General features: G+C 39.4%; 1 protein-coding gene across 4 annotated transcripts in view; it reads left to right on the plus strand.

Moving 5' to 3' along the window:
* LOC126994259 (acetylcholine receptor subunit beta-like 2) overlaps positions 1–21,746 on the plus strand; it is a 140,126-nt gene that overhangs the window by 68,933 nt on the left and 49,447 nt on the right. For all 4 annotated transcript variants that reach the window (XM_050853544.1, XM_050853550.1, XM_050853556.1 and 1 more), the window contains exon 5: positions 14,761–14,941. In XM_050853544.1, coding sequence (XP_050709501.1) covers positions 14,761–14,941 — 181 coding nt within the window. The remainder of the gene's footprint in view (positions 1–14,760; positions 14,942–21,746) is intronic.

Below are 21,746 nucleotides of genomic sequence, written 5' to 3' on the forward strand. Positions count from 1 at the left end.
CTTCCTTCCTTCCCTCCCTCCTAACTTCCTTCCTTTCTTCCTTAACTTTCTAGGACAGGAGGAAGACGCAGTGTGGTTTCGTAGACAATTAGTTAATGCCTCTCTCTCTCTCTCTCTCTCTCTCTCTCTCTCTCTCTCTCTCTCTCTCTCTCTCTCTCTCTCTCGACAAACAAGCAGTGATGGAAGAAGGGAGTAATGGAGGGAGAGAGAGAGGGCGAGAGAGGAAGGAGGAATGAAGGAGGAGGAGGAGGAGGAGGAGGAGGAGGAGGGATGAGGTAAGAGGTGATGTAGAGAGACGTGAGTGTAAGTAGGGAGGAGGAGGAGGAGGAGGAGGAGGAGGAGGAGGAGGAGGAGGAGGAGGAGGAAGAAGAAGAGGACGAAGAGGAGGAGGAAGAAATTGTGGTGGTAAGGTGAGGGAGAGAGAGAAAGAAAGGCATCTCTCTCTCTCTCTCTCTCTCTCTCTCTCTCTCTCTCTCTCTCTCTAAGACGCATGTGAGTGGCTGCCATTTGCATACTCTGGCAGGTAGACGTAAGGGGGGGGAGGAGGGGGGAGGGAGGAGAGGGGGGGAGAGGGGGGGAGGGGGGAGAGGGGGCGAAATACCTGAGTTAATTACAGCATTTCTCAGGTAAGGGTCTGTGTGGCTGCTTCTAACGGGGCTTTAAACCAGGTGAGAGAGAGAGAGAGAGAGAGAGAGAGGCAGCCTCTCTCTCTGTCTCTCTATCTCTCTCTCTCTATCTCTCTCTCTTTCTCATTCCTACATACATTATTCTATTTTTAATAATAATAATAATAATAATAATAATAATAATAATAATAATAATAATAATAATAATAATAATAATAATAATAATAATAATAATAATAATAAGAAGAAGAAGAAGAAGAAGAAGAAGAAGATGAAGAAAACAAAGAAGACAAAGAAGAAAAAGAAGTAGTACAACAACAACAACAACAACAACAACAACAACAACAACAACAACAACAACAGCAAAACCAACCACAACCACCACCATCACCACCACCATTACCACCACCACCAACAACAACAAAAAAACAAAAAAATCAAAACTCTCCCAAGGTATTCTCAGGTGCTAATTACCAGGCTCTCGCAGGTGACAGGCAGGTGAGAAGCGGGTCACCTTTTTTGTCTAATTAACCTGACGGGAACAGGGCCGTGGGAAGGTTGACTTTATTTTGACCTTTCATTTTGTTACTCTCATTTTCTGGGTTTAAATATTTGCTCAATTTTCTGGGGGATATTTTTTGGGGTGGAGCAATTAGTGTAAAGGACAGGTAAGGATAGATACACACAGGTGGATAGATAGATAATTAAACATAGCGGAAAGGTTATTTTTTCTTTTCATTTAACTTTTTTTCTCTCATTTATCGATTCATATATTTTCTCGACACTCTGGTGAATATACTTTTGGGTACAGTAATTAGTGGAAAGGACAGGTAAGGAGAGATACACACAGGTAGATAGATCAATAAATAAACATAGCGGAAAGGTAATTTTTTATTTTCCTTTCACGTTTTTCTCTCATTTTTCGGTTCATTTATTTTCTCGACTTTTTTGTGGATATACTTTTGGGTGGAGTAATTAGTGGAAAGGACAGGTAAGGAGAGATACACAGGTAGATAGATAGATAGATAGATAGATAGATAGATAGATAAAGAAGTACAGGTAAACAGAGATACACAGACAGATACATATAGATAGAGACAGCTGATGATAAAAAAATAGAAGAATGGAGAGGTTAGTTGACAGGTAGTGGATAGAGACAGGTAGATAGAGAGGTAGATAAACATAGATAGACAAATACAGGTAAACAAAACAAACAAACAGGCAACAGATAGATAGACAGATTAGTAAACAGATAAACGGACAGAAGAAGAGACATGAACAGACAGATAGACAGGCAGATAAGGATAAAAAGATGGATAGATAGATTAAGACAGACATAAATAAAGAGAAATAGAAAGTGATAAGGATATGGAAAATGAGACAGAGAAACAGAAAGACGAAATGATAGACAGACAGACACGAAAAGAGAGAGATAGAGAGACAAGGACAAAAAAAAAAAAAAAAACCACGTATACACACACACACACACACACACACACACACACACACACACACACACACACACACACACACACACACACACATTTTTACCTTCTTTTCAAACATCAAACACACAGACACACACGAACAAACAAGAAAACAAAGAAATAATGACCTTGGAAAAAAAAAAATTATCTTAAAAAAAAACACCGACTGATCAATGCAAAGAAATTCAAACACAGACAAACAAGCAAACAAAGACATGAAAAAAGGAAAAAAAAGACAAATAAAGGAAAAAAAAAGTCTGAAGGTCACACAAGAAAAAAAAAACATGGAGAAAAACGAGGAAAAAAAGGAAAAAAAAGAAGAAAATATTGTATAACTTTTTTCCTCGTTTCCATGACCCGTTAAGAGCGAGAGAGAGAGAGAGAGAGAGAGAGAGAGAGAGAGAGAGAGAGAGAGAGAGAGAGAGAGAGAGAGAGAGAGAGAGAGAGAGAGAGAGAGAGAGAGAGAGAGAGAGAGAGAGAGAGAGAGAGAGAGAGAGAGAGAGAGAGAGAGAGAGAGAGAGAGAGAGAAGCTGATATTGCCGAATTTCTTTCTATCTTTCTTGCATTAGAGGAACAGACAGACACGAAAACCTTTGTAATGGAGGAAGAGCTTAGGAGGAGGAGGAAGAGGAGGAGGAGGAGGAGGAAGACGAGGAGGAGGAGGAGGAGGAGGAGGAGGACCTTGGGCGCAGCGTGAGATTTGCATTTTTAACCTTTATCCCGCAGAAGGAGGAGGAGGAGGAGGAGGAGGAGGAGGAGGAGGAGGAAGAGGAGGAGGAAGAGGAGGAGGACGGGGAGGAGGAGGAGCAGTAGGTAGAGAAGAAAGAAAAAAAATATAGCAATAACAATATCATGAATAAGAAAAAGAAAAGAAGAAAAGGAAGAGGAAGAAAAGGAAAGGGAAAGGAAAAGGACAAAGAAGGAAAAAGAAGAAAAGGAAGAAGAGGAAAAAAGGATGCTGATGAAGAGGGAGATGGGAGAGATAAAGAGAAGGAAGAAAAAAAGAGGAAAAAAGAGGAGAAAAAAGAAAAAAAATAGAAGAAAAAATAAACGTGAAGGAAAAGAAGAATAAGATATAGAGACTGAAAAGGAGAAGGAAGAGGAGGAGGAGGAGGAGGAGGAGGAGGAGGAGGAGGAACAGGAATTCGCCTCGGAAGCAATTTTTTGGAAAGGGTTTTGCCTCTTAATCTTCTTAAAGGCGATGGGGAGGAACCTTTTTTATTCCTTTGTTATTCCTTTAGTTTCCTCCTTTTCTTCCTCCTCTTCTTCCTTTACCTCTTTTTTCTTTTCCTTGTCTTCCTTTCACTTCTTCCTTTCCTTTAGTTTCCTCCTTTTTTTCCTCCTCTTCTTCCTTTACCTCTTTTTTCTTTTCCTTGTCTTCCTTTCACTTCTTCATTTCCTTTATTTTCCTCCTTTTTTTCCTCCTCTTCTTCCTTTACCTCTTTTTTCTTTTCCTTGTCTTCCTTTCACTTCTTCCTTTCCTTTAGTTTCCTCCTTTTTTTCCTCCTCTTCTTCCTTTACCTCCTTTTACTCCTCCCTGTCTTCCTTTCATTTCCTCCTTTCGTTCGCTTTCTTCATTTTCTTCCATCTTTTTCTGTCTGTTTTAATCTTGTTCTTGTTCTTCCTTCTTCTGTCTTTTCCTCCTCCTCCTTTTCCTCTTCCTTTCCCTCTTCCTGTCTGCCTTTCACCTTTTCTTCATTTTCTTTGTTTTCTTTATTTTCTTCCATCTTAATATTCGTTTGTTTTGATCTGGTTCTTGTTCCTGTTCTTCTTCCTTCCTTTCTTCTTCTTCCTCCCCCTCCTCCTCCTCCTCTTCCATATCACTAATTGGGAGTCGACGTTGTGGTTGCTTCTAATGGAGGAGGAGGAGGAGGAGGAGGAGGAGGAGGAATAGAGAAGACAGAGAGAGAGGAGGAGGCGATTTGCAAAGTGTGAGGAGACAGGCTTTTGAAGGGGAAAGAATATGAAGAGGAGGAGGAGGAGGAGGAGGAGGAGGAGGAGGAGGAGGAGGAGGAGGAGGAGTAGGAGGAGGAGGCGGCGTAAGACCAAAAGGAAAAAGAAAAAAAGTATATATATGCTCGAGAGAGAGAGAGAGAGAGAGAGAGAGAGAGAGAGAGAGAGAGAGAGAGAGAGAGAGAGAGAGAGAGAGAGAGAGAGAGAGAGAGAGAGAGAGAGAGAGAGGAGGAGGAAGAGGAGGAGGAGGAGGAGGAGGAGGAGGACATCAAAGAGGGTTCAGGCGTAAGCTCAGGTGTGTGTCTGATATGTGTTAACAAGGACAGGTGTAGAAGGAGGAAAGAAAGATTAAAGAAAATAAATTAGGTTCAATGAATTTCCGAACATCGAGAAAATAATGTGAGAGAAATAAATGAGCAAAAGAAAAGATAGAAAGAAAGAAAAGATAGTGAGAAAGAAAGTTATGGAAAAATAAGCAAACAGAAAGAGAGTTGAAAGAAAAAGAGAAAAAGAATGAACGAACGAAAGAAAGAAAAATGAAAATAAGAACGAAAGAAAGAAAGAAAGGGAAAAGAAAAGAAAGCAAGAAAGATAGAAAAAAAAGAGAGGAGGGAGAGAACGAAGGAAAGAAAGGTAGATAAAGAGAGGAAGAGAAATAAAGATGACAATATTTTCTTGATTTTTATAACTGAAGCAAAAGAAAAAAAAAGAAAAGAAGAAAATAGGGGATAGGTTCTTAAGGTATCAGAGGAGGAGGAGGAGGAGGAGGAGGAGGAGGAGGAGGAGAGGTCTTGAGGACGCATCTGCTACCGGGAACTCTGGTCAACTTTCCCAATTTCTTACTTTCCTTCTTTTCCTTCTCTTCCTGAACGCCCCAAAAAACTACCTCTTCATTTCTTCCTGTTTTCATTTTCTTCTTTTCTTCCTTCCTTTTCTTCACTTTTCTTCTCCTTTCTTTCACTTTCTTCCCAACATCCTTTTCTTTCTAATTTTGTTCTTTATTTCATTCATCTTTATATCTCTTTTTCTATATCTATCTTCTCTTATTCCGTCCTTTTCTTCACTTTCCTTCTCTTTTCTTTCAATTTCTTCCTAAAATCTTTTTCTTCCTAGTTTTGTTTGCCTACATCTCACCTTTTCTTCCTTCTTCCATCTTTATTTTATTTCTCTCTATTTCTCTATTTTCTTCTTCTTTCCTTCTTTCTTTATTTTCTTCTCTTCATCTCTCTTTGCTTCCCCTTTTCCTTTCTTTTTATTCCTTTTCATATTTTTCTTCTTGCGTCATTCCTTCATTTTTCTTTATCTTTTATTCTCTTCCTTATTCCTTTCTTAAAATTTCCTCCCTACATCTCTCCTTTTTCTTCCTCTCCTACTCGTATAATTTCTTCTCCAGTTCCTTCCTCCTTCCCCCTTATCACTAATTCCAACTTCTCTCCCTCTCTCTCCTCTCCTGTCTTTCTCACTCCACTTTCCCTTGCCACCTGTCCACCTTCTGCCTTAGTCACCTGTGTCTCTGCCAATCACTCCCTTCCTCGCGTGACAACACCTGCAATTAACCTGAGTCTAAAAGGTGCTTCGTCCCTCTCTCTGTTTCACACCTGCATCGATTTCAGACTTTCACTTTTGTTTTGTAATTGAGAAGAGGTGTGATTTGTACCTCTATTTTGATCTTGTTTTCTTTTTCTTGTTTTTTTTCTTTGTTTTCTTTATCTTAACCTTTTCTTTTTTGTTTCTCCATTATTTTTCTTAGCTTATTTTTTTCGCTCTTCTTTTGTTTTCTTGTTTTTTCCCCTTTGTTTTTTCTTTATCTTATCCTTTTGTTTTCTTGTTTCTCCATTTCTTTTCTTCATTTCCTTTTTCTTGCTCTTCTTTTCTTGTTTTTTTCTTTGTTTTCTTTATCTTATCCTTTTCTTTTCTTGTTTTTTCTTTGCTTCTTCTTTTCTTTTCCAATTTCCTTTGTTTTACTTAAATTTATGACGTTTTCTCTGATTTTTCTTTTTTCTTTTTCTTGATTTGTTGTTTTATAGTATCATTTCTTTCCATCTTTCCTTTTTTTTACTTTAGCTTACTATTTTCTTATTTTTCTTCCTTTGTTTTCCTTTACGTAATCCTTTTAGTGTCTTGTTCTTCCTTTGCTCTTTAGTTTATTTTCAATCTTTTAATTCTTCCTCTCCTCCTAACTCTTTCTTTGCATTTCTTTCTATGTTAACCTTTCTTCATATCTTCCTGTCTTTCTCTTCTCTTGTTCCTTATTTTCCTTTCATTCAATCTTCATTTCCTAATCCTCTTGTTCGGTATGACGAATGAAAGAAAACGAGAAATCAAAGAAAAGAACAAAAGAAAACGAAAACGAGGCGATAACCACTTCAGATTAACAGGAAATGTAAATAACGAGAACAGAACTGCCGGGCGGAGGAGGAGGAGGAGGAGGAGAAGGGGGAGGTCTTATTGTAGAGTCAGAACAGATGCAAGGAGGAGAGTGACATTTATTGCCCCGAGGAGAAGAAGGGAGAAGAGGAGGAGGAGGAGGAGGAGGAGGAGGAGGAGGGGAGAGAGATAAGGGAGGATGTAGACTCGAGTAGACGAAGGGAGAAGAAAGGAGAGAGAAAAAAAAGGGAGAGGAAGGGAGAGTGAGAGGGAGAGAAGGGGAGAGGGAGGAGGAGGAGGAGGAGGAGGAGGAGGTGGGGAGGGGAGGAGAAGGAGGTGAGAGAGAGAGAGAGAGAGAGAGAGAGAGAGAGAGAGAGAGAGAGAGAGAGAGAGAGAGAGAGAGAGAGAGAGTGTTGGATTCATTCTCAAAACTTAAAGAAAAAAAGAAAAAAAAATACAAAAGAGAGAGAAAAAAGACAAACACAAAGGAAATAAGAAAAAAATAAAAAAATAAAACAATAAATAAATCTGAAAAAAGGAAAAAAAAAATAATGATGACAAACGAGACTTAGCACACACACACACACACACACACACACACACACACACACACACACACACACACACACACTTTACTAATGACCACAAAAAGTAATTACGCTTTTTCCATTATGGGGTCGCACTAATGACCTCACCCCCCCCCTCCCCCCTTTACCTCCCCCCTTTCCTTCTTACCTCCCACTCCCCTTTTCTCTCCATTTTCCTCCCCCTTACCTCCCCTTTTCTTTCTCCTATCTTCCTTCCCTTTCTTTCCATCCTATATTGTTTCCCTTCTCTTCATTTCCTTATCTTCCTTATTTTCTCTTTCTTTTCCTTTCACAGTGTCCTTCTCTTTCTCCCTTTATCTCTCCTTTTCTTTCTCCCTTCTCCCTTCCCTTTCCTGTCTCCTTTCTTCCTTTTCTTTCTCTTATTTTCCTTTCCTTCCCTTTTCTCCTTCTTCTTTCCTTCTTTTCTTTCTTCTGTTTTCTTTACCTTAGTTTACCTTCCACTTTCTCTGTAACTCTCCTTCCCCCTTTCTCTCTCTCTCTCTCTCTCTCTCTTTTCTTAACATTCCCACTTTAAATTCCTCCACTTTCTCTTATCTCTCTCCACTTAGCTCCACCTTCTCCTCCTCCTCCTCCTCCTCCTCCTCCTCTCTCTCCTTTTTTTCCCCCTTAATGACCGTTTAATGACTTTTCTCCGCCTTCAATCAATCGCTCTTTTTTCTTAACTTTCTTGTTTTTTTCCTGTCATTTTCCTTTTTTTTTCCCTACCTGTCTCCATCTTTGTCTGTCTGTCTCTCTCTCTCTCTCTCTCTCTCTCTCTCTCTCTCCTGATTGGACAAGTCTGAGTCTTAGGATCAAAAGGAAAGGTTTGGATTGGTTCAGTTCTTTTATTCGTGTTTTTTTTTTGTTTGATTTGCTATTTATTTTTATCTTTTTAGTTTTATCCAGAAAAAAGTATAAAAGTATGAAAAAAGTATAAAAAAGTATGAAAAATATGTAAAAAGTATAAAAGAGTATGAAAGAATATGAAAAAAGTATAAAAGAGTATGAAAGAATATGAAAAAAGTGTAAAAAAGTATGAAAAAGTATGAATAATGAAGGAAAAAATAGGAAAAAAGTATAAAAGTATGAAAAAAATATATAAAAGTATAAAAAGTACGGTATGAAAAAAAGTATAAAAAATATGAAAAAAGTATAAAAAATATGAAAAATGTATAAAAAGTATGAAAAAAGTATAAAAAAGTGTGAAAAAGGTATAAAAAAGTACGAAAAAGTATGAAAAGTATAAAAAAGTGAAAAGTGTAAAAAAGTATAAAAAGAATGAAAAAGTATGAAAAAAGTATAAGTGACAGAATACATCAAAACAAAAGCCGCTCACAGCATCTATTTTTAACCATCGACTTTGCATACGAGAAAAGAATTAAAGAAAACGGAAACCATGTCGTGGAGGACTATATAAATCTCTCTCTCTCTCTCTCTCTCTCTCTCTCTCTCTCTCTCTCTCTTGATAATGTCGGACAGGGGACAAGAGATAAGAAGACCCCATTTGAGAGAGAGAGAGAGAGAGAGAGATAAAGAGTGCAACAAGTGAATGAGTGAAACTGCGTAAATATAGTTTCTCTCTCTCTCTCTCTCATATGTCTTTCCTTTCTGTCTTCCATTTTATTTCTTTTTTTTTCTCTCCTTCCTCTTTCCCTTCCTCCCTCCATCTCTCTCTCTCTCTCTCTCTCTCTCTCTCTCTCTCCTTGTTTCCTTCTTTCCTGTTTTCTCTCCCTTCTTGCCTCTCTGATTAATTTATATATTTTTTCCTCCTCCTCCTCCTCCTCCTCCTCCTCCTCCTCCTCTGTTCTTCTCCATTTAAAGTCAAACTACACACCGTTACCTCCCTCCTGCTCCTCCTCCTCCTCCTCCTCCTTAAAATTCCGAACCATACCTTTCCTCCTCTCCTCTCCCTACCTCCCTCCCTCCTTTCCTTCCTTCCTTTCCCCTTCACTTAACTCCTTCCTTCCCTCCTTTCTTTATTTTCCTTCTTGTTCTATTTCTTTATTTTATTCCTTTTGTTTTTATGGTGACATTATTTTCTTATTGTTTTTATTTTTCTTTATTTACTTCCTAACTTTCTTCCTATTTTTCCTTCTTTTCACTGCTCTTCCTTCTTCTTCACCTCTGAGGGAAGGGAAGGGAAGAGAGAGGATTGGAGGGAAGGTAAGGGAAGAGAAGGGAAGGGGAGGATAGGGAAGGGAAGGGAAGAGAAGGGAAGGGGAGGAAAGGGAAGGGAGAGGATTGGAGGGAAGGGAAGGCAAGGGAAGGAAAGGGAAAGGGAAGGGAAGGGAAGGGAAGGGAAGGGAAGGGAAGGGAGGAGAGGGGAATGGGAGGCAAGGAAAGAGGAGATCAGAGAGGGAATGAGAAGTGAACAGAACTGAAGGATGGAAAGGGAAGAGGGTGGAATGGAATGGAATGAAATGGATGGAGAGTGAAGGGAAGGGCAAGGAAGGGAACGGAAGAAAAGGAGGAAAACTAAATAAAAAAAAATGAAAAGGGAAAGGGAAGGGAAAGGAAGGGAGAGGAAGGGAAGGGAAGGGAAGGGAATGGAATAGAAAGGACGGAAAGGGAAGGGAAAGGAAGATAATGGAATGGAAGGAAAGGGAAGGGAAAAAAAGGGTAAAGAAATTAAAGAAAAAGAAATAGAAATGAGAAGGGAAGGGAAGGGAAGAAAAGAGAAGGGAAACGAAGGGAAGGGAAGGGAAGGGAAGGGAAGGGAAGAACAGGGAAGAGAACGGAAGAAAAGAGAAGGGAAAGGAAGGGAAGGGACGGGAAGGGAAGGAAGGGAAGGGAAGCAAAGGAAGGAAGGAAGGAAGGGAAGGAAGAAAAGAGAAGGGAAAGGAAGGGAAGGGAAGAGAAGGGAAGAAAAGAGAAGGGAAAGGAAGGGAAGGGAAGGGAAGGGAAGAAAAGAGAAGGGAAAGGAAGGGAAGGGAAGGGAAGGGAAGGGAAGGGGGTGCGCCCATCCCTTCCCTTCCCGCAACACTCAGGACAGAAGTATTGACCCCGCCCCCGCCCCCCATCTCCCCAGCCCCCCCTCCCTTCTTCACCCCCCTTAATGCGTCTATTGGGGGGTGAAGGGAGCTGCAGTAGGGGGAGGAGGAGAAGGAGGAGGAGAAGGAAGAGGAGGAGGAGGAGGAAAAGGAGGAGGAGGAGGAGGTCGAGTTAGCTTTTCTCTCATGCTCTTCCTCTTTTTTCTCTCTTCTTTTTTTTCTCCTCCTTCTTCTCCTCCTCCTCCTGCTCCTCCTCCTCTTCCTTTCCGTTTCGTTTCCATTTCCTCTCCCCTCTTTCTCCTTTCTCTTCCCCCTCCTCACATTTGTTCTATTCCTCCTCCTCCTCCTTTTTTTAATCCCTCCGTCCCCTACTGACATTCCTCCTCCTCCTCCTCCTCCTCCTCCTCCTCCTGGACCCAATGTGCATGACCTTGGGTCCAGAAATAATGGTTATTATTTCTGGGCCCAAAGTCATGCACATTGGGCCCAGAAATAATAGCCACACATACATCATGAATGGGAAACCTCTGCAGGCGATGCAGGAGGAAAAGGATCTTGGAGTCACTATCAGCAGTGACCTGAAACACGCGAATCACTGTAAAAAAGCCAACAACAAAGCCAACACTATGCTCGGGCTCATAGCGAGGAACTTCGAGTGGGCTGGAATCACACGAGCCACTTTTATGTGGTTAATGGCACCCACAAAATAATGGTATAAATGGAACACACACGTCTCTATGGGTGCTTGCACACGGGCCACTGTTTTGTGGTCGCCACAAAACAGTGGCGAGCTGTGGCGGGCGGAGCCATTTTTTCCGACCACGCCACTGTGGCGGCGATAGATACCGTTGTTTCAAATTTCAGCGTGCGCACGAGCCATTATCGGTCATAATGATGTATATGTATGACCTTCACGCATATATTGTGTTCAGGACATGATGAATAAGCTCTTACATGCTCTCAGAATTAATGTTTCATTTCGTTTCACAATTTTGTATATTAATAGATTCTGGTGTGGATTAACTACAGAATGTGATAGTTTTATTTATTAGGAAGTAGAAAGTGGAAATGTTATGTAACCGCAAAGACTGCTGAATTATGTCAATAAATTACATTTAATGTGACTTTATATTCTTCATGTTCAGCCTTACATTAAGATTACCGCGTCTCTCTTCTACTGGTACACACTTCCTCGTGTTGGCGTCCTGCCGTGTTATACGTGGACCAATTCCTGTCATAAGATGATCAAAGCTGTCCTGTGACTTCCTGAAGTAGTCAAAAAACTTATCAGGGTGCTCTTTTAGCTCTGTAAATGATGTGTGGAATGCTAGACGCAGTATATAATCTGTTACTAACTACGGGGTGAACCCAGTACTTTCTTCTGCGCTTTTTGCCAAGAGAGCACAGACAGCTGGTACCACTACGAGACCCATAACGCCACGTACTGACCTCATTAGTGGCCGCCACCGAGTGGCCCGTGTGCGGGGTGCACCTACTCACCATTTTTCGTGGCGACCATTTTTTGTGGTGGCCACTGACCACTAAAAAGTGTCTCGTGTGAACCAAGCCTAAAACGCCAGACGTGATGCTAGCCCTGTATAACTCCATGGTAAGACCGCACCTCGAGTATGCAGTACAGTTCTGGTCTCCTAATTACAGAAAGGACATTGCTTTACTGGAAAGGATTTAACGACGCGCCACGAAAATGATTCCAACCTTAAGGGCTCACCCGTACGAGGAACGACTCAAGCGACTCAATCTCTTTACATTGGAGAAAAGACGCCTACGAGGGGATATGATTCAAGTCTTCAAGTATCTGAAAACCTTCAATAACGTCGATTACTCCAAATTCTTTGAACTGCAAACCAACTCAAGAACTAGAAATAACGGTTTACCCATTCAGTCGAGTCGATGTAACACAGACATTGGAAGGAGTTTCTTTTCAAACCGAGTCATCCGTCACTGGAACAATCTTCCCTTATAAGTAGTAAATGCGAATACCATCAACTCCTTCAAATATAGAATCGACCGTCATTTCGCTGCGTCGGGAGTAAACTGAATATCGAGGGGCTTCCATCTGCTCCTCAATATCGAGGTGCTTTCATCTGCTCATCAAGCCTCAAGTGGCTGTCGAGCAGATTAAATCACCAAAGCGGGCAACCTCGTAATGAGCCAATAGGCTTTCTGTTGCCTGCATTTCCATGTTTCCATGTTTCCATGTTTCCTCCTCCTCCTGCCATTTACCTCCCCTTGTGATTGATAGATAGATAAATGGATAGATATTTTCATCCCTGTCTGTCTGTCTATCTATCTATCTATCTATCTATCTACCCACCTATCTATCTATCTATCTACTCATCTATCTATCTATCTATCTATTTTTCTATCTATCTATCTATCTATCCATCTGTGTTTTATAGCTATGTACGAGTTTACTTTGTGTGTGTGTGTGTGTGTGTGTGTGTGTGTGTTTAATTAAGGAAGGTAAATAAAGAAGATGAATGAGAAAAGCCCCCCCAAAAAAAGAAAGCAAACAAATATACACACACACGAACACACAAACACACTCACAAACACCAACAAAAACAAACAAGGAAAAAAATACATAATAAAAAACAAAATAAAACAAATGAAAATAAAGACAAATAATTTAAAACAACATTCACGTTTCAAAAATAAACAAAATAAAACACAAAAAGGAAAGATAATTGAAGTTTTAAGTTTCAGGAAGCAAGAGCGAAAGAGGGAGGAGGAGGAGGAGGAAGAAGAGGAGGAGGAGGAAGAAGGAGGAGGAAAAGAAAAGGAGGAAGATAATATAGAAGGAGCATGGGACAGTTTTATAGGAGGAGGTAGGAAGCAGAAATGGGGAGAGTAGGGGAAGAAGGAGGAGGAGGAGGAGGAGGCGGAGGAGGTAAAAATGAGGGGATATAGACAGGAGGGTTAAAATGAGGGAATGGGATGAAGGGATGAAGGAAAAGTAGGAGGAAGAGGAGGAGGGATTGGAGGAGATAACAGGAGGAGGAGGAGGAGGAGGAGGAGGAGGAGGAGGAGGAGGAGGAAGAGTTCATGGGAGCCTTTCAACCTTGTAATATGAACTTGAATCTCCACCAGTAAAACAATAAGGAAGAGAAGGAGGAGGAAGAGGATAAGAAAGGGAGGAGGAAAGGAGAAAACATGAGATAAGAAACAGAAGATCGAAAAAAAAAGAAAAAAAGAAAAAGCGAAAAGAAGAAAAGAAAAAGCGAAAAAAGAAAAGAAAGAAAAATGAAGAAAAAAATAACGAAGAAAAAGCAAAACGTAAAACAAAAAGACGGAAAGAAAAAGAGGAAAACAAAAACTAAAGACAACATAAAAAACAATAACATAAAAACAAACAAAAAACAAGACAAAAAACAACAACTAAGATTACCAAGAAAGAAAAATGAAAAAAAATAACGAAGAGAAAACAAAAAATAAAACAAAAACACAAAAAGAAAAAGAGGAAAACAAAAACTAAAAACAACAAAAAACAAGACAAAAAAACAAGTGATCATAGAAAAGGGACAAAAAAAAAGAGGATCAGAATACAGACACAGAGGAGGTTTCGATCCCTTATGAGGAGGTTCCAATCTTCCTTTATCTCCCTCGCTTGTCTGTGTCATCTGTTTCCCTCCGTCGTTTATCTTCCCTCGGGGGTCGCCGCGCCCCAGGAAATGACGAGGAAATGAGAGAAATGATAAAGAGGAATAACGTTTTTTGGGCAGGTTTACATATTTTCCTCTTTTTCTTCCTTTTTTCCTTCATTTTTTTTCTTTTTTTAATTTTTTGTATACTTATAATTTTCTTTTTCTCGGTCTTACTGTTTATATCTTTCCTTCTTTAATTTTTTTCTTGTTTTCTTTCTCTTCCTTCTTTCTTCTTTTTGTTTTTTTGTATTCTCATTTTTCTTTTCTTGTCTTTCTTTTCTCTTTTTCTGGGTTTCATATTTTCTTGTTTTTTCTCATTCCTTCTTTCTTTCTTTTGATTTTGTTTTTATGTTCTCATGTTTTCTTTTTCGTCTGTCTTTTTCTGTCTTTCTGTCATATATTTTCTTCTTTCTTTCCTTTTTCATATTCTCTTGTTTTTTCTTCCTTTCTGTCTTCCTTCCTTTCCCAGCTCTCATTTTCTCTTTCTTTTCTTCCATTTTCACAAGTTGCATGTCGGTTTCCTCTCTCCCTTTTCCTTTTCTTCCTTCCTTTCATTTACTCCTTTCTTAGTCCTCATTCTTTGTTTTCTTCTTCCTATTTTCTTCCTTTTTTGCCTCATGTATTTTTTTGGTCATTTTTGTTTGCTTTATTTTTTTAGTTTTATTTGTTTTTTTTTTTTTTTTATCCTCTGCTTGTCTCGTTTGTATTATTTTTTTTTTTTTAGGTGTCGAAAAAACGTTTAGAGTGCAGTGATTATTTTTTTTTTACGTCCAAACGGTCTGCAGGCTTGTTGTCATGCGGGCGGTTAGCAAAAATACACTACCTCTTTCTCTCTTCGTATCTGTTTTCTCTTTTCTCTCGTTTTCATCCGTTCTTTCTCTCTCTCTCTCTTTACGAATTTTGTTTTGGGTTAACATTTTCTCGACGTATCTCGGCTTTCATCTCCGTAATTTCTCTGTCTCTCTGTTTCTCTGTATTTCTCTCTTTCTGTTTGTCTCTGTTTCCTTCTCTCTGTTTCTCTGTGTCTCTATCTCTCTTCTTTCACGAATTTTTTCCCAGTCTATCTCTTTCCTCTCTCTCCACAGTGCCGACGGAAACTACGAGGTAACACTCATGACGAAGGCCACGTTGAAGTACACGGGCGAGGTGGTCTGGAGGCCGCCCGCGATCTACAAGTCTTCGTGCGAGATCGATGTTGAGTGGTTTCCCTTCGATGAGCAGTCTTGCAATATGAAGTTCGGTTCCTGGACCTACGATGGCTTTCAGGTGAGTTGGGTTGACAGGTGTATGTGTGAGGGGGTGTGTAGGACTGTAGGTGTGAAATGAGGTGTTTGTGTTTGTGTGGTTGTTAAAAAGGGTGTTGTTGCTGTTGTTGTTGGTAGTAGTAGTAGTAGTAGTAGTAATAGTAGTAATAGTAGGAGTAGGAGTAATAGTAGTAGCAGTTGGAATATTAGTTAGACCAACAGTAGTAGTGGTAGTAGTCGTAGTAGTAGTACTAGAAATGACTTGGCAGAATAAAAGAAGAATAAAACGCAGGGAATGGAGAAGGAAGGAAGATAAAACAGAGAAAACATTACGAAATAAAACTGAAGTAAAATGACAACTGAGAAAATTGAATAAAAAATACAAAGAGCCAAGAAAATGAAATGAATAACTGATGAGAATAAAGAAAATGGGAGAGGAAAGAAGAGAGAGAAGAAGAGAAGGAGTGAGGCAGGGAAAGAAAGGAGAGGAAAGAAGAGGGAAAGGAAGGGAAGGGAAGGGAAGGGGAGAGGAAAGAAAGGGAGCAGAGGGAATGGAATGGAATGAAATGGAAGGGAAGGGATGAAAAGAAGGGAAGGGAAGGGGAGGGAGGGAAAGACAAGGGAGGGGGAGAGAAGGGAGAGAACGTGACCAGGGAGACTAGGGAGGCTTGGTAATGAGTCTGAGGGAGCGGCGGCATGATAATCTAAAGGGAATCGAACACTATACAAGGAATCCAACTCTCTTAAAAGCGATCCAATCCTGCTTATGTTTTCAAATCGCTTCCCTTCTTTCACGTTTCATTTCCTTTATGGTTCTTTCTTTTTCTAAGGTTTTCTCCCACGTTTCGTATTTTCTTGCGTTTTTTTTTCGTCTTTTTTTCTTCTATATTTCGTCTCTCTTTTCCTTTTTTTTTCTTCCTTCCTTCCGCATTTGATTTCTTTTCGTTCTTTCTTTTTTTCTCTTCTCTTTTCGTTCTGTCTTTTCCTCTCTTCTTTTTTTTCCTTCCTCCTTTCGCTCCTTTATTTCTTTACCATTCTTCCTTATTTTCTTCTTTCTTTCTTTCTTCCCAAATTTTCTTCTATCATTTACTTCCTCTATTCTTACTTTCTCTTTTCATTCCTCCTCTTTCTTTCTTCCTTTCTTTCACACTCTCATTCTTCCTCTTACTTTTTCTTGCTTTCCTATCTCTTTCTCCTTCCCTTTGCATTCCTCTTTTCCATTTTTTTCTCCCTTCTTTCCCTCCTATTTCCTTCCTTTCTATCCTTCCGTTTCCATCCCTCCTCCTCTCCATTTCTCCCTCCTTCCTTTTTCTTTCCCTTTCTACTACCTTTTGCTCTTCCTCTCCTCCCTTGTCTTCTCCCCCCCTTTCTTCTTCTCCCTCTTCTTCCCCCTTTCCTCTCTCACAAAGTTACATTAAAAAGTTATGAATGAGAAGAAAAAGTAAAATTGAGAACAAATAAATACGAGAAAACTTTAGAATTTTTAGAGATCATTATACGGTTCATCTTTTCAATTTGCATTTTATATTACTTCGGGATCAGGAGGAAGAGGAAGAGGAGGAGGAGGAGGAGGAGGGAAAGATAGATTGCTGTGAGGAAGATTGAGGTGAGAGGCCGAGGTACAGGTGAAAAAAAAGGTAATCAATTAACGATAAAAGACAGTTAGATTGAACATTTTGGAGGAGTTTGAAGTGATTGATTAAGGGAGATTGGAGGGACGGAAGGACGGATAGGGGAAAGGAAGAAGAAGAGAAAGTTTGATAATAAAGAGAGAGAGAGATAGGAAGGATTGATAGAGAAGGAAAGAAGAGGGATGAATGAAGTAATGAATGGATGAAGGAAGGAAGCAAGGAACAGATGAGGAAACAGACAAAGGAAGGAATAAATAAAAGGAGTTTTGAATGGAAGGGAAAAAGGGAATGAGAGAGGAAAGGGGGAAGGAGGAAAATGAGGAATGAGTGAAATGACGAAGAGAAGAATGAGATGATGAGGGAATGAAAGAAAAAATGAATAAGTGAATGAAGAATGAATATACTGAGGGAAAGGAAGAAGCACAAACGTAAGAAAGAAAGGGAGGAAAGAAATAAAGGAAAAAAAGAACATTTATAGTCACAAAAAAACACAAACACAAAATAAAACATGAATAAAACCAAAATAAAACACACAAACACACGCACACTACCCCCCCCCATACTACCCCCATCCCCCCCTTAACCCTCCCACCCAACACACAAAGATAAAAAAACAGGTCACATAAACCCCAAGATATATATGACGTCATCCCCATAAAAATGACCCACAATGACCTCGAATGACCCCATATGCGCGCCGCGAGGACACACACACGAGGAAATAACATGACCTTTGACCAATAAAAAGATGAATATAAAAACATGGAAAAAACTTGAAAGAATAGCATGTGAAAAAAAAAAGAAGGGAAGATGGCATAGAATATTTTTTTGTTGTTGAAATGGACGGAGGCGAAAATATAATGAAGATAAAAATGATGCAGAGGAAATTGAAGGAGGAAAAAAATGAGAAAAAAATGAATGTGAATAAAATAAAATGAAGAATAGCAAAGGACATTTTTTTACCCAGAAATAGACGGAAACGAAAAATAGAAATAAAGATAAAAAAAAATGATGTAGAAAAAACTGGAGAAAAAATGAGAAAAAAATGAATGTGAATGAAAATAATGGAGATAGCAAAGGACATTTTTTTTACCCAGAAATAGACGGAAACGAAAAATAGAAATGAAGATAAAAAATGATGTAGAAGAAACTGAAGGAGGAAAAAGTGAGGAAAAATATGGAAAGTGAAAAAATACAATGGAAGATAAATGACGCAGAGAAAAAAAATGGATATATAACTTGAATGGAGAAAAAAATAATTAATGGAGATAAAAATGGAAAAAAAGGAAGATGAATAAAGATAATGTAGGAAAAATAACATGTGATAAAGAACCAGTTTTTTTTTTTACCAAGAGAAGAAAAGGTAGAAGAAAATGATGTTGGATGGTGAAAATAACAATAATTGGAAGAAAAATAGAAGAATAATTAATATATTGAAGAAAAAATGGAAGGAAATAAGCCTAAAAATGAATAGAAAAAATAGAGGAAACGTTACATAATGGCAATGAAATCAATGTGTGTGTGTGTGTGTGTGTGTGTGTGTGTGTGTGTGTGTGTGTGTGTGTGTGTGTGAGAGAGAGAGAGAGAGAGAGAGAGAGAGAGAGTGTGTGTGTGTGTGTGTGTGTGTGTGTGTGTGTGTGTGTGTGTGTGTGTGTGTGTGTGTGTGTGTGTGTGTGTGTGTGTGTGTGTGTGTGTGTGTGTGTGTGTGTGTGTTCATCCTTTATTTTTTCTGTACAAAAAAACCTCTCTCTCTCTCTCTCTCTCTCTCTCTCTCTCTCTCTCTCTCTCTCTCTCTCTCTCTCTCTCTCTCTCTCTCTCTGAAGTAATTTTTTAACACTTTTTTCTCTTTCTCTCTCAATTACACTTTTTCCTCCTTTTCTTCCTTCGTTATTTTCTTTCTCTCCCTTTCCTCCTCCCTTCCTTTCTTCTTTTTCCTTCCTTCCCTCGTTTCCTTCCTCCCTTCTTTTGCCTTCCTCAGTTTCCTTTCTTTGACATAAATACGAGTGTGTGTGTGTGTGTGTGTGTGTGTGTGTGTGTGTGTGTGTGTGTGTGTGTGTGTGTGTGTGTGTGTGTGTGTGTATCTGTAAGCAATATTGGCTCTTGTGGTCTGTAGATCTAAAGGCGAATTTCGGGTAAAGGAGAAAAGAGAGAAAGACAGAGAAATGAAGCGAAGGGGGGAAGAATTGAAGGAGAAAAAAAGGAGGAGGAGGAGGAGGAGGAGAAGGAGGAGGAGGAGGAGGAGGAAGGAAGGAACAGGAAGTTAACGTTGTTTTTAGGTAGGAATAGAGAAAGGAAGAGGAGGAGAAGAGGAAGAGGAAGAGGAAGAAGATAAGGAGGAGAAGGAGGAGGAATAGGATAGAAGTCAAAGCGAGTTTTGTCGAATAGCAAGAGAGATAAAGAAAGAGAGAGAGAAAGGAACCAAAGAGGAAGGAAAAGGAGAAGCAGAAAGAGGAGAGAGCGGAGAAGGAGGAGACGAAGAAGAAAGAGGGAGAAGAGAAGGAGAACGATGGAAGTTAAGGGTGATATTTCTAGGAAGCGAAAGAGGAATAGGAAGAAAGGAAGAGAAGGAAAATGCAGAGAGATTCGAGGAGGATACCGAGGAAGAGGAGGAAGAAGAGGAGGTGGAGGAGGAGGAGGAGGAAGAGGAGGAGAAGAAGAAGGAAGATTTAGAGAGATTTAAAGATTTCAGTTCGTGTTGAAGTTTGTGCGCGAGTATATGCGTATGATATTAGAGGAAGAGGAAGAGAAGAAGAAGAGGAGGAGGAGGAGGAGGAGGAGGGAGAAGAAGAGGGAGGGAGGAAGAAAGAGGAAGTAAAGGAGATGAAAATGAAAAAAAAATAAGGTAAAAAAAATTAAAAAAGAGAATGAGGATGATGATGAGAAGGAGAAAGGCAATTAGGGAAGAAAGGACGAAGAAGAGAAAAATGAGGTGGAGGAGGAGGAGGAGGAGGAGGAGGGACAAAAAAATGGAGGAAAGAATAGGCCAGGAACAAAGGATGAGAGAAATATGGAGGAGGAAGAGGAGGAAGAAGAAGAAAAAGAAGTGGAGGAGGAGGAGGAGGAGAAATGTGAAGGTAGAGAAAAGGAAACCAAAAAAGAAAAAAAAGGAAGGAGAAATAAATAAAAAAAGATGGAAAGAAAAGCAAAAAAAGTATCGTCAATAATAATAATAATAATAATAATAATAATAATAATAATAATAATAATAATAATAATAATATAAGGAAGAAAAACAATAAAAAACAAGAAAGAAATAAGAAGTTGTATTATAAGAGAAAATGGATCCTCTCAAAAATTTAAAAAGGCAGACTAAAGGAAATATGAGAGGGGGTGGGAGGGGGGGGACAGTGGGGTCCTTCACATACCTCCTCCTCCTCCTCCTCCTTATCAACGGGAATTGCTGGAACTAAGAAAGAAAATTATCTGAATGAAAAGAAAAAAAATTTATTCGTGAAATTAGAGCGAGAGAGAGAGAGAGAGAGAATATTTAAGAAAACGAAGAGGAGGAGGGAGGAGAGGGAGATAAATAAGCAGGAGTCAAATGAGAGGAAGAATGCAAGGAGGAGGAGCAGGAAAAGGAGGAGGAGGAGGAGGAGGAGGAGGAGGAGGAAGGAGATTAAACATTTGATCTTTGCCTCTTCAACCTTGCAATCAAACGGTAATTTCCTTTCTCTCTCTCTCTCGTTTAATTATCCACATCCTGCTGTTTTTCTTTTTTCCTTCCTCTACCTTTGTTTAATCCTCTCTCTCTCTCTCTCTCTCTCTCTCCTCTTTATGTTATCTTAATATTCTATGAGTTTACTTAATAATTATTCTCTTGTTCTTCTCTTCCTTCCTCTTTCTCCTTTACTCTTTTTCTCTTTTCTATCTTTTCCTTTTTTACTTGTTCTATTCGCCTTTTCCTCCCTTTTTTCTTCTGAGTCTATTGCATTATATTTAACCTCTTTCCCTTTTCCTTTTTTTCCCATTTTCTCCTTCCTTAATCTCTCCTTTTCCTCTGTCCTTTGTTTTCTTTTCTCTAATTTCTCTTTCTCTTTCTATTGCTCATTCACTTTCTCTCCCATCCCTAACTACTTACCTACCTATCTACTTCAAGAACAAGGTAAAGCGAAGGAAAGGATAGAAGGAAAGGAAGGAAAGAAGGAAGGATGAAAATAGGAAACTGATGATGAAGAGAAGAAGGGACGTAGGAGAAAGGATAGAAGGAAAGAAAGGAAAGAAGGAAGGATGAAAAGAAGGAAGGAAGAGGGGATGAGAGGAATGAAGGTACACACACACACACACACACAAACACACACAATAAGATCTTCCCTTCTCTTCCCTTTCATTGCTTTTCTTCCCTTCCCCTGCACATCCCTCTCTCCATCCTTTCCCCTCTCTTCCCCTCCCATTCTTTTCTTCCCCTTCCTTTCCCTTCCCTTTGATCATGAGCTTTCATCCTCCTCCTCCTCTTCCTCTTCCTCCTCTTCAACAATGCACACACACACATACACACACACACACACACACACACACACACGTACATACCCCCCCCCCCTCCACACACACATACCTTTCCCTATATTTACCTGTAATTCCTGACATGTAGAGTCACACGGTTCGTAATGAAATTAATTAAAGTTACATTTTTTTTGACGTGACTAAATTCATTACGGCGCTAATAACGAGGCAAAAAAGGTTAATTTATTAGCCCGTGATTTAAATGTATGGTTGGTCTGCCCGGCTGCATATTTCTGTGGTTTGGTTTGTTCATAATTATAATTGGGCTTTTTTGGGGAAGGGTCTGGTTGGTTAATATTTGGTCTTTTTCATGGGCTGGTCCTGTTAATGTTTGGTCTGTTCATAATTGGTCTTTTTTGGGGGAAGGGTCTGGTTGGTTAATATTTGGTCTTTTTACGGGCTAGTCCTGTTAATGTTTGGTCTGTTCATAATTGGTCTTTTTTGGGGGAAGGGTCTGGTCGGTTAATATTTGGTCTTTTTATGGCTAGTCTGTTAATGTTTGGTCTGTTCATAATTGGTATTTTTTGGTGTAGTCTTAATATTTGGTCTCTTTTGTGGTCTAGTCTTGTTAATGTAATTCCTCCTGTGATGGAAAATAATAATAAACTAATAATAATAATAATAATCATAAAGAAAAAAAACTCAGATAATTATAAAGATAGAAAATAAGGAAAACATATTAATGAAGAAAATGAA

Source organism: Eriocheir sinensis, chromosome 7, assembly GCF_024679095.1.
Source record: "Eriocheir sinensis breed Jianghai 21 chromosome 7, ASM2467909v1, whole genome shotgun sequence".
Taxonomy (NCBI): Eukaryota; Metazoa; Arthropoda; class Malacostraca; order Decapoda; family Varunidae; genus Eriocheir; species Eriocheir sinensis.